General features: G+C 36.9%; 1 protein-coding gene across 1 annotated transcript in view; it reads right to left on the minus strand.

Moving 5' to 3' along the window:
• The window catches only part of LOC137006099 (NACHT, LRR and PYD domains-containing protein 3-like), a 57,645-nt gene that overhangs the window by 19,420 nt on the left and 24,391 nt on the right, over positions 1–13,834 (minus strand). The window contains exon 9 of the mRNA XM_067366533.1: positions 7,477–7,638. Within this exon, the coding sequence (XP_067222634.1) occupies positions 7,477–7,638 (162 nt within the window). The remainder of the gene's footprint in view (positions 1–7,476; positions 7,639–13,834) is intronic.

Here is a 13,834-nt window from a genome sequence, read left to right on the forward strand (position 1 = left end):
GGGTGACGTCATTAAATCCCCGCCCAGTCTCTCCGCGTGGCTGTCAGAAAATAATGGACAGACGCAGTTTTGACAAGAATTTAAACTTCTTTGAACTTTACAATAAACGTCTATCTTTAAAACAGTTTATTTAGACTTACATGATACCTTGTGTGTCATTTTTCATTTTAATTGTGCAACATTATCTAAACGAGGTGATCGCGTATGTTTTTATTGTTTCAGTTTATTTCAATATTGCACGCTTAACTTAATAACTTTAAACTGGATGATGTGACTTGTTTAACATGATCAACTCAGTTATTTTTCAACTCTGGAAGTATTTTTTCATTTAAAAAAATGTATTTGATCTAAGACTGGAGATTGCATCGGAAAGTAATGTAGTGAGTGAAAGCAATAGGACATAGTTTAATTTGTCTCGTCTTTACTCTTGTCTGGTGTCGTATAGCCTACACTTGTTTAGTTCTAATTATGCTCTTTAATGTGATGTGCGTTCTTTGTCACATCTTCCTCTTTATGATGCGCCAAATGTTTTCTATGGGTGAAAGATCTGGACTGAGATTACAGACATTACTACAGCTGCAAATTCCTTCTTACGTCATCTAATACAGTGGTTCTCAACTCCAGTCCTCGGGACCCACTGCTCTGCACATTTTGTATGTCTCTCTTATCTGACACACTCAATTCAGTTCATGCAGACTCTCCTAATGAGCTGATGATCTAAATCAGGTGTGTTAAATAAGGGATACATACAAAATGTGCAGAGCAGTGGGTCCCGAGGACCGGAGTTGAGAAACACTGATCTAATAAAATGAAGTGTTTATTGAGTCCCAAATGCGTTCTTTATTAAGAAGTCAGAAAAGTGAGTTTTCCCAAAGTGCATTATAGTGGACACATTTGTGGCATTTTATTTGGTTCCCGAAGCCACAAAAACACTGATGTAGTTTGACATGACCATTTTTCACCCCTGTCTTTGACCCTTAAGATCAAAGTTGGTATGAAACTGAAGTTGCGATAGTCTTTTCGTCCACATATCGAGCAGGACCTGATTTTGCCCTGGGGAATTGATTGGATGCTTGGGTTGTTGTAGTCTGCTATTGGTTGATCTCATATGAGTGACAGGTTGTCTCGCAGTAAACATCAGATAAGTCGCTGCAACAGGGAGGGGAAGTTTTTTTGATTAAAGATTAAAAAATGATGTTCACAGATAAAAGAAAATGTATAATAAATACTGCAATATTCCATTAAAAAAATAAGAATTTTATTGTGATTTTAAACACGTTTGTTGTAGTGTGCCATTACAACTTCTGTATTTAAATGAGCTCTATTATGAGTGGTTATAATTGGCTAATCTATGTGCATGTGAAATATCTCTTTCAACTCTTCAAGTCCCATACATTAAATGTCTTGTTTCACTTTGAAACAGATTATGGAAGTAAAATGGGTTCCGAACACTGTTCCATGTCGATTTTGTGGAATGCCAGATGCATGTGTTCGTATACGGTGCATAAGTTTGCTGACCTGTGTCTGTTCAGAGTTAATGTGTAAGATGCCTCCATTACTTGAGTTTAATCACAGCCCACGCCATAGCTAAATTGTTTTCACATTCCAGTGTAAGAGTAAAGCCAAAGTGATGAATCATGGTGCCTTTGAGCCCTCAAAACTGAAAAAGACTCAACAAAACACCAATAAAATTTGCATTTGTGTTGGTTTGCTCATTTCTAGGAAAGGATTCCTCTGTTTAGAATGTGGAGCAGTGATGGATGAAGCGACCACAAAGATGCAGCTGGAGGTGTTTCTGAGCTGCTCCTCAATGAGCCACTGTAATGTCAAAGTCAAGGTGAGATGCTTTCTGCTGCTTTATGTAGAAAACATTCATTCACACTGTGGATGTCACAAAAACATGTCCTAGTCATGTATAAAAAATGAAATGAATCTTATCTTGTTACAGAAACTAGGGGGTTTTGCACCGGGTAGTTCTAGGAACCTAGTTCTATGAACTAGCTACCTGGCTGGTTCCCCAAGAATTATAGTTCCCCTAGGGCCGTTTTCCTGGTTGCATTCACACCGCCAGTAGGAACTCTGAAGTGACGTAAACCGCGCTTTTTGTTGAGACTTTTATTTTACAGTGCTGCAGAATTTTATTTTTGACGGCGATGAGAACTCCAGAGCCTGAGCGCACAGCGCTCCTATTCTCCATTAGTTTATGATCTGTTTAACAGTCCTGTCTAATACATTATTAGATAGAACTGTTATTCAAAGAAAGTAGACAGTAAAAAGTATTTGCGTTTCCCGTGTGGTTGATGCCCGATGTCGCTAGCTGAGCAGAAGTACATAATCATGTTTTGTTGGATTTTCTCCTTACTGTTGATAGGTCCATCTATCACTGTTTTCCATGTCTGTAGAGTTCATTTGTGGAGTAAATATATAGGCTATAATCTGTGTGTGTACACTGCTTTTTCTTTTTTTTTTTAAATGGCAGATGTTTTGCATGCGTTTGGCCAGGCAGCATACACTTACATCACTGGTAGTTCTTATTGTGCTGGGTTAGACCCTACTCTGAAGTAGAAGCTAATTTAGTTCCAATAATTTAGTAATTTAATTTAGCTAATTTAGTTTCAGAGACGACGTCTGGATGGGAGCATATGTTGTTCTAGAACTTGGATATACCTTTCAGCATTGATGGTGCCTTTCCAGATGTGTAAGCTGCCCATGCCACACGCACTCATGCAACCCCATACCATCAGAGATGCAGGCTTCTGAACTGAGCGCTGATAACAACTTGGGTTGTCCTTGTCCTCTTTAGTCCGGATGACATGGCGTCCCAGTTTTCCAAAAAGAACTTCAAATTTTGATTCGTCTGACCACAGAACAGTTTTCCACTTTGCCACAGTCCATTTTAAATTGAGCCTTGGCCCAGAGAAAACGCCTGCACTTCTGGATCATGTTTAGATATGGCTTCTTTTTTGACCTATAGAGTTTTAGCCGGCAACGGCGAATGGCACGGTGGATTGTGTTCACTGACAATGTTTTCTGGAAGTATTCCTGAGCCCATGTTGTGATTTCCATTACAGTAGCATTCCTGTATGTGATGCAGTGCCGTCTAAGGGCCCGAAGATCACGGGCATCCAGTATGGTTTTCCGGCCTTGACCCTTACGCACAGAGATTGTTCCAGATTCTCTGAATCTTTGGATGATATTATGCACTGTAGATGATGATAACTTCAAACTCTTTGCAATTTTTCTCTGAGAAACTCCTTTCTCATATTGCTCCACTATTTTTGGCCGCAGCATTGGGGGAATTGGTGATCCTCTGCCCATCTTGACTTCTGAGAGACACGGCCACTCTGAGAGGCTCTTTTTATACCCAATCATGTTGCCAATTGACCTAATAAGTTGCAAATTGGTCCTCCAGCTGTTCCTTATATGTACATTTAACTTTTCCGGCCTCTTATTGCTACCTGTCCAAACTTTTTTGGAATGTGTAGCTCTCGTGAAATCCAAAATGAGCCAATATTTGGCATGACATTTCAAAATGTCTCACTTCCAACATTTGATATGTTATCTATATTCTATTGTGAATAAAATCACAGTTTATGAGATTTGTAAATTATTGCATTCCTTTTTTATTCTCAATTTGTACAGTGTCCCAACTTTTTTGGAATCGGGTTTGTAGATTAAGCTCTCTATTCGTGATCGATTGTACTTTTGTGGAATAAATCACAAAAAAATCTGTGCTGTTTGCACTGCATTAATAGAGGCTAAAGTGAAAGATTTTTATATGAGGCCATTTGAAACGTCTGGCTTTCAAACGCGCTTAATTTAAATATTGTGCGGGAAACCAGTTATCCAGATACAGAGGCTGCTTAACGTGATCAAATATAAACACGCTGTGTCCTGATTAGCTAATGATCTGCTTGATCGGATCACGGTGATCGCATATTAATGCCAAGTGTAAACACAGCCATAGTTAATACAAGCAATCCAGATTGTTACTGCATCATTTACAAGATTCTTAAATTGTCCCTTATGCTTCCTTTGAGCAGTGCAGCTTGTGAGAGAGGTTTCTCACACCTCAGTATAATAAAAAGCAAGTACAGATCCCGTTATCGTCTTTCAGCCCTGATGCACATTCACTTGTCAAAGACTTAACCAGGGAAGTGCATCCACTTCCACCATCCAGGAGGCAGCAAGATCATCCTGTACTACAGTTGAAATTGAGGACAGTGAGGAAGATGGTGTTAAGTTTGAGTACCAATTCCAATCTAGATCTTTGAGATTCATGTGAAAGACTGGAGGTTTTGTTATTGATTTATTAATAAAATTGCACTAAAGTAAAAGCATGTACAATGTTTTTCGTATTTTTTCCTTTTTTTCATTCTGCAATGTAAAAAAATCAGCACAGCACTAACTGTAATTATATAGTAAGAATATCTCCTGTAAGATTTGGGAGAATTCCTGGTGGGCCGCTGATAAATTGGGCTGGCAGTAGCCTACTTCGAAATAATTGGTTAATGGATTTGACATGGCAGAAAGCGCACAAAGAGCGTTGCCTCAATAATCACTAAAATGTTGTCATATTATTAGGCAACTTCATTGCGACCTCAGAAAGTTCTCTTATAATAAATGAAGCTGTCTGCACAATGAATCTCTTATTTACATAATGTCTAAAATTAGTTTTATTATTATGAGAGGATTTGTGAGCGAACTCAAAGTCCACTCACCGCTCCAAACGCTGATGTTTTTGTTCAGTGTGCTATATACCACTCTTGTTTGGGTGTGGGGCGGGTTTTGGTAATTTGTAGTATGAAGGAAAGATAATTTAGATTTAAAATAACTAATCTGGAGATAACTTTTTGAAAATATAACTTTTTCGAAATAATTTCAAACGAACGTACGAAAAATAAATTAATTAAAAACTAAATTCCTCTCTTTTTTGCCGCCCTCACTGTGCTCACCCTTAATAACAGTCTCTGTTTTACTTTACTTACTCTGTTTTACTAAAGTTTTACTTTTTCCTGCTTTTCTTCTAAAACAGTCAAATCAAAAACTCATGGATAACAATAAATATGTTGTAGGTTTATAAATACTGCTGTAACTAAAGAGCTTACACATACTGGTGGATTAATCATTACAGAAACATGAAAAATTATTTTAGCACCAATACTGATAGTTTAGGCTGCCCTGACCTGTGGCACAAACCTTACATTGGGTATCAGATGTCTAATAACTTTAGCACTGTATATAGTGAATAAAGTTTAAATCTCCACATTAAAAATGAAGATAGTAATAAAGATAATAAAGTAAAACACAAACTCAGTGTAACAGGCAAAGTAAATTCACTCTGGACACAATCACCTCTTACTCTCATTTCTTTATCCTGTAAATAAGAAACGTCTTACATTTATATTCTATTACATGTTATATCCCTTTGCAGTTACTACTCTCATAAAATACTTAAATTTAGATTTAAAAATCAACATGTCATTCAACTTCAAACAACAGATCTTTCAGCAAAATTAATATTTTTGCGCTGAATATTAATAGTCTTCCTCTCTCCCGCGTTCGTCTGTCTGACGCGGGTGTGCACGCATCGGCGCTCATTCAGTAAAGTTTGAAATTTAATACAGACTATCAGGACGAGCCTTTATGCAAAATGGAAATGCTCGCATGAATTTGTAACATTTACAGATAAGGATATAGCCATAGAATGAACGTTTTGCGCTGAGGACACACATGCATGTCAAAGCGCCTGACAGGGCCATTACACTAATGAATTAGCTTGAAGATGAAAATAAAGAATTATCATGTTTCCTCCACTATTTTTAGATGCATTTATGTCTATAGAAATGCGTTATTCAGTGCTGTAATTTGACAAGACTGGTCTTCCGTGCACGGTGTGCAGACCCAACTAATGGATAATGAGAATCGTTGTCAATGATTTTCATTATTGATTTTATCGAATAGTTGTTGCAGCCGTACTTCAGAATCATGACCGCCATTCACTGCCATTATAAAGCTTAGAAGAGCCAGGTTATTTTTAAATATAACTCTGATTGTGTCTGAAAGAAGATGGTCATATACACCTAGGATGGTTTGAAGGGTGAGTAAATCATGGGATCATTTTAATTTTTGAGTGAACTGTCCCTTTAGTTGACAATAATGACCCTGGAATGAGTTCCTGTTAATTTTATAATTAATGAGTAATGCACTGCAAATGCATCATATGTGAAAGCACAATGGCACGTGCTGCTTCTGAAACACATACGTACTACACAACCTGGTCTCATTACAAAAACGTACCTGGGGGTATGTTTCCGCGATTCGCAAAATATGTACCAATGCGTATGTATCGCTGCAGTTTCGATGAGAAATTTCCACAGTGGCGCTAAAAGCGTTTTTTTTTTTTTTTTTTTTGCCAGAGCAGATAATAGGGTGAATATGGTACATTTTTATGACGTCAGTTTTTATCGGCTGAGCTACTGAGCAAGCTGGTTATGGCAAAAAAAGCGAAACATATAGAGCCGGTTAAGCGATGCAAAGTCCAAAGTATGTTTGTTTACAAATCGTGCACTCTGGTAAAAAGCGTTTTGAAGTCATAACATAATATTGCATAAGGAGACGTGAAAACGAGTCTTTATTAATCCATAATCTGACCCAGGTCGTAATCGTAACCGTGTATGAAAACGATTAAAAGCGCTTATTGACGTTTTACCGCCTCTAGCGTTCGTTTCTGTTGGAAACTGCAGCGAGACGTACGCATCGGTACGTAATTTTGTGACTCGTCTTTCCTATGAGACCAGGTTGGTACTACAACACGCAATGCATACACACTGCAGAACGGAGTATGTGTGAATCTGCCGTTAGGTGTAAATTGCAGAAATGAAAAAATAAACTTGAATGTTTTTGGGGAGAAGTGGGCAGCCATTTTTGCTGTGGCTCCTAGGGAGTGATTGGGGGTTAGGTGCCTAGGGTGCCTCAAGGGTACCTAATTTCCTGCCGGTATTGAGAATCAAACCCGAAAACTTCGGGGTTACCAGTCGTGGCCTAATGGTGGAAAAGCTGGTGAACAATAGCAGAGACGCTTCAATAATCAAGTGAGTAGCCGACTGGAATTAGCAATGTCACTTTAGAGTTTTAATGTTTTATATTTTAAGCATTTAATACTTTTCTGCTTCAAATGTTTGTAATTTATTGTCCTATTTGAAAGTTCTAGTTAATTAAATTAACAAATTTAACATGATAAACACAACAGTTAGTTGTGGTCCTGGGATCTGATTGGCAGAGAGTCTTGGATACTGGATTCAACTGGGTATACAAAAAAATCAGATTTGGTCTGACAGTGTGAAGGTAGCCTTAGATGAGCAAAAAGATGTTGGATCAATGTTGGTCGGAGATCAACATTGTATGCATTATTATTATTATTATAATATTACATATATGTTAATTAGATTTATTCACTCTTCATGCTTAACATACTTGAGTTTGTTCAGTCTGTAGTTTGGATGGTTGAGTAGCTTCACTCCTGAGTCTCCTGGGTGATTGTAGCTCAGGTCCAGCTCTCTTAGGTGTGAGGGGTTTGAACTCAGAACTGAAGACACATAACCACAGCCTTTCTCTGTCACCATACAGCCAGACAACCTACAAACACACAACAACAATCCACATCACATTAGTTTAACAGTCATTTGGGTGGTAGCTGTTATTTTCTGTAGTTTCAGTCTCAAAAGTAACAAAAGTGAAGTCAATAGAAATATTTATACTGCAGTAAAGTAAAAATATACTTAAAAGGAATAAAGTATTTCTACATTGTCACTGGACACCAGTGACAATGTTTTTAATTTATCTCAAAATTATTTTTTATGAAATGACAGTGTGTTCAATTAGCATTATCAGGAAGAAAAAAAATATTCCCCCAAAACATTGGACATTATATCTTGCATTTAAATGGAAAGTAAATAAGGCGTTTGATCTCAACCAGACAACAGTAGCACAATACTGCTCCTTACACTACAAAGTAGTGAAAGAAAAATTATAAAAATAACATTTAAAAACAACATTTCTAACTTGGTTACTAAAAATATGAAGGTGCTTGCAGATTCTCACACACACACACTTGAAAACACAACAATGAAATGTTCACTTTCAGGTCAAGAAGCTGTCAAATCAAAAACTCACTGTCAATTAAAAACTTGCTGTCAACCCTGCCCACATGAGGGATTTCTACCAGTATGGCACCGTGAGTTATTTTTTTCCAATTTCATTAATATTTCATTTTTATTTTTATTGGGTGATTTAAAAGTTAAGTTCAAAATATTTGGCACAAATCTAATTCCATATTAGTCAAGTAACTGAGTGCAGCTGAGAAGCAGTGACTTTACAGGCAGTGTAGGATGCAGAACATCAACACAGAGCAGAGTATTTGCAGAAAAGGAAACAGGACTGTGCCAGTGATATTGAGACAAAAAAAGAAAACGAAAATGAAGGACAGAAGAGAGCTCAATGCAAGGCACAGAGAGACTGTCAGATAAGATGCAAAGACTCAGAACAGAAATAATAATCAGGTGTAGTGCTGATGTACCCCAATCCATTACTCCTACTAATCTGACCAAGGGGTAGCATATAAATGCTGAATAATAAAGGGCCTAAAACAGACCCTTGAGGGACTCCATAGCAGAGTTGGTTTTGAAGAGATCAAACGTGATTGGTGATCTCAAGAGTGACCCCTAGTGTCGGTTTGACACAACGTTGAATATGACCGACAGAGAGGGAACTGTCATTTACAGACAGAGCATTTTGAAATAGTTTACTTGAGGTTTGCGATGCTGCTGCTGTCAGACGCAATACAGTTTGCTGCTTCATCTTTCGATATCAGTTTCTTTCCAAACTTTCCATTACACCATGCCTCATTTACAAAACAATCTACAGTCAAATGCACCAAACAAATGTGTGATCATCTAACACAATCTGGGACTCCATTAAAAATAAACCATCCACTTGATCCTGATGCTGCGATCCTTGTGAAATCTGTACAAAAACACAAACGAGCTGTTTCCATTACTATACTCTTCCATTTGTCCTGTTGTCAGCAGACTTATATGTGTGGAGTACGTCAGAAACTGAATAGGCATCTGTATAATGTATCCTGTGTAGTTAATGGTGATTGGTTCTGTTTGTTTTTGATGCGACATGACATATTGTAAATTATTCAGGTCCTGTGAGAAACTGTTCCAATGGGTGGAGTATACATGAATATTCATAAACTCTCTCTGTGGTGGGCGTGGCATTTTGATCTTTAAACAAATGAATGGAATGGAAATTGTTGTTTGCTATCAGATCTTGTTTTATGGATTATTTCAATCATGTAATAAAGCCAAAGGGACATGCACCCTATAACTGTTTATATTCTCTACATAATTCTTAGAATGATTTGCTTTGCATGTGCTTTTATTAACATTAATGATACAAAAGACCAAGCTAGAGCAAAACAAATTGAGCACATATTTCTGTTCCTCTTGATTGTTGTTTGTCTTTTGTTGTAAACTGTGTCCCATCCTTGTTTTTTATTCTGCAGCATAGGGCTGTCATGATAACCGCAATATCTTAATACAGCCCTACTGACAAGACAACCATAGAGGGATGCAAGAAACACATAATACACACTTTCAAAAGTCCAGAAAGGTACTAAAAACATCTAGTGATGATGGGTGATTTCAAAACACTGATTCATGAAGCTTTGAAGCTTTACAAATCTTTTGTTTTTAATCAGTGGTTCATTTTTGGGTGAAATAACCATTTAATAGCTAGGTAAAGACCATAGAAAGTGATGATATGCAAGGTTATTGTATTAAGACAGGATTCCTTCTATGAACATAGTTCTGTTAAAGTAGTAATAAAATATTTGAGCAATATTACAATATTTTAAACTTTAAAGCTGCAGTCCGTAACTTTTTTGGTTAAAAATGATCCAAAATCAATTTTTGAGCAAGTACATAAGCAGCCAGTGTTCAAAACTATCTCATTATCTTAGCTCAATTCACAAAGGTAAGCTTGTAATGGTAACACTTTACAATAACAGTACATGAATAATCATGAACTAATACCTGAATTAATAGTTACTTCAACATGAACTCATGATTAGTTAAGATATGAACTAATCATGAACTAATGAAGAGTGATCCTTAACTATGACAAGATTCATGCATGAAAACAGAAGCCTTAACTACGCGTTAATACATGTTTGATAATTAATGCATTAATTTACATTTAGGGTAAACTAAATAAATCAGGCTCCATAAGAGTAAACAAGAAGTACTCTGAACTTGAATTAAACGTGATTTAATACTGTCATAATTTACATACTGTCATAATCTGCAGCTTTGTGACAAATAATTGGAATGGAACATGACTATTTAGCCATTAATTACATAGATCCGTCTAAACAAAAGTGGAAAATAGACTAACTACCACAAATAAATTTAATTTGATCTAAACCAATTTTATAGTTCATTTCATGGGCGTTGGAACCATTGTATGTGGGTGGGACAAGACCCACCCACTTTTTAAGACCAATATATTGGACCCACTCACTTTTACCGTCTCTAATTCAGCATTTGTCTAATCCCCCTCAAGTGATGCTACTCCACAAACCACCAACAGAGCATAAAAAATACCAAAAATAAAAATAGTTTTTAAAACATCGCCAAGTAAAACACGTTTATAAAGAACTGTCTCTTTATGACCACAACAAACGGGACACTTTTCAGACGCACATCCCACCTTCGCCTCAGCGCCAGGTGCAAGTCAAACGAGCGCGGAAAAGGTAGCTTCAGCTGAACAACAGTGAACTGTGGTCAGATGAGATGTTGTCAGGCTATGTCAGTAAAACTCCAATCAGCCGTTGGGCTATAGCCTACTGTTTAGTTTAGTTTGATAGGAAAGAATGTCACAAAACATATTAAGACCTTTTAAGATAAATTATTAGTGTGTTTAGTATTTTATATGTTTGATAAGGAGGATCAGTGAAAATAACAAACTAATCCTGTTCCTTTCAGTAATGTTTATAATGAAGCTGCTGATGTCAGTAGTTTAAATTCTGACAATAATAAATTGTTTACATTTATTTCAAAGTCCAAATATGTATTATTCCTTCTTATAGAGACTGTTTGATTTAGTTTACCCCTAAATGTTAATTAATGCATTAATTATCAAACATGTATTAACGCGTAGTTAAGGCTGCTGTTTTCATGCATGAATCCTTATGACTCCTGTCGTAGTTAAGGATCACTCTTCATTAGTTCATGATTAGTTCAAATATCTTAACTAATCATGAGTTCATGTTGAAGTAACTATTAATTCAGGTATTAGTTCATGATTATTCATGTACTGTTATTGTAAAGTGTTACCCTTGTAGTAATGTTTTATAATAAGAGCGACATGGTGGATTTCTGCGGGAAATTTGAGCATGCAGCAGTTCCTCTGTGCGTCATTACGTCACGTCCGTAAACAGAAAGGAAGGAGTCCAGGCTAGTCTGTTGAAATAATTAAACTTATCATTTTGATGGTGGATTGTAATTCAGAAAGGTCCAAATGACAATCATCAGTGACAACTGGAGATTCAGCCGTAGTAAAAAGCAAAAGACTTTGGACTGTGGAGTGGCTACAGACATTGAAATCTACAGGTAAGGCTAATATACACATAGTCATAGCAATGCTGATGTTGTTAACAATAACAATTTGAGAACAATATAACAATAATAATAATTTGCACGGTTTGGCGTGATCCGAGCTAAGCGATCGTTAGATTTAATCATCATTGGCAGCGTGATTTATTGTTGACCTAATGCTTTTTTCCTCAGTTGGTCAGAACAAAAGTGGCAGACATGTTACTTACTTGTTCAGATGATATTTTCCAGTGAAAATCTTATATTGGTCATACTTTCAAGACGTAGAATCTGTGATTCTGAAGTTCAGTATCCACACCGGTGCGGTGACTGACAGCAAGCATTAGATTCATCCGCGCTGACGAGCCGTGCCGAGGCACAACGCACGTACAGATAACTGTTCCGCTTATGACTGCAATCGCATGTTTCAAACAAGAGATGGCAACAAAGAGGAAAAATCGTGGACTGCAGCTTTAAATAGTTAAAATACAAGAACAAATACCAGATATACAAAAGCTGAAAACATTTGTCAACTGTGTGTTTTGAGCAGCTGAGAGATGTTTTTTACAGTTGTTCTCCTGTGCATTAAACACAAATCAAGAGGAGAGAGTCCAAAAGACAAAGATACTTTTGAGTTTCCAGGCCAGTAAAAAAGGCTTTGGCAAGCACCTCAAACTTGAGTGTTGAAACCTTTTTTCCTTAATATGACTTTCCAAAAAATAAATAGGTTGTTTCTTTGGTCAGTTTGCCCCCGTTAATGTCAAGGTAAAACAAATCATTTTCACCAAAAGCTATATCAAAGAAAGACACTAATTACCGTATATAAATACTCACTTCTCACTAAGGTTTTATTTAAAGAAAGTTAAACTTTAAAGCTTGCTGAATTTCTTTAAGCAAGATCTATTTAAATTTGAAAAAGTAATTTTTTATATATGGTACTTTTCTTAATGCACATGATCTCAAAGCAGCTTCACAGAAATTAATATGACGACAATTAGAGCTTGTAGGATTATTCCTGAACGAAGCCCACCAAATTACCTCTAACTGGTAACTGGTAAACACCTGGAGAACCCAATCAATTTAATTGAGATTGCGCCCCTGTCGATGCGTTAAACCGAAAACTGAGAAACTCTAGACATAAAAAGAAATCAAAAAGCCCCTCAACATCTGCTTAATTACAAATGCATTTGATTGTAGTAACAGAGCAAAAGATCAAAGAGACCCTCTTTCGCTGTGTTGACTTTAAGGAACAGATGAATCAACAAACTCCTAGGTACAAAGCATAAATTCCCACTGTTATCAGGAAACTCGGACTATGGAACTCATACTATGGAACCTAAGTATGGTTGTGATGGATGAGTGCTTTACAGTATTTTGATGCAAAATTGATTTATGTAAGATGTACGACTTTTGAACCAGCAAAATTAACTTTTAACTTTTGCCATTAACTCAAATTTCTGACCAAAATCCCAAAGTTTGAGAACAAAGGAATGTAAGGACATTATGCTAATTGCATACAAGAGAGCAGGAGAAATGGGTGTAGGACCTGCCCAAAACAGAACCTGATTGGCTAAAACAATCGGAAAGGTGGAACCAACAAACCGTTAAGGCCCCGGTATACTTCAAACGAAATCGAAGAACGAACTGATGTGACGTCATTTCGAACAAAATCAGGCCAAAACGAAGTTCGTTTTGTGTTCTTTTTGGAAGTTCGAAACGGCTTGCCAAAGCGAACTTTCAGGAAAAGTTCGTTCCAGCAGCAAAACACCTTCGTACTGCCATTGGTCAGTGACGATAACGTAACAGGAGGTGTGCACTGAGGCTCTGCCTTCACTCGCATGGGACGCGTGCGTCTCTGACTCATTTGATCTGTAGAGTTTGTCCAGGTAAGAGCTCCGTGGGTGAAAACATCAACACACTAGATAGCCGCTTTATAGTACAAAATTAAGTTGTGCTTGTAAAAAAATTAGGCACTAACACTGTTTTTCATGTTTGATACTGTAAAGCTGCTTGATTTTAAGCAATCCATTGAATAAAGTACTATATGAAGATGTGACGTGACTGGAGTGCTACTTTGCAGAGCTTGTGCTAACATTCCCATGCTGTTATGATTAGACGCTTTTCTTACGCTTTCTATAATAAATGCTTGATGTTTTCTCAATTTTGTTGTGTTT

The sequence above is a fragment of the Chanodichthys erythropterus genome, chromosome 3 (genome assembly GCF_024489055.1).
Source record: "Chanodichthys erythropterus isolate Z2021 chromosome 3, ASM2448905v1, whole genome shotgun sequence".
Classification (NCBI taxonomy): domain Eukaryota; kingdom Metazoa; phylum Chordata; class Actinopteri; order Cypriniformes; family Xenocyprididae; genus Chanodichthys; species Chanodichthys erythropterus.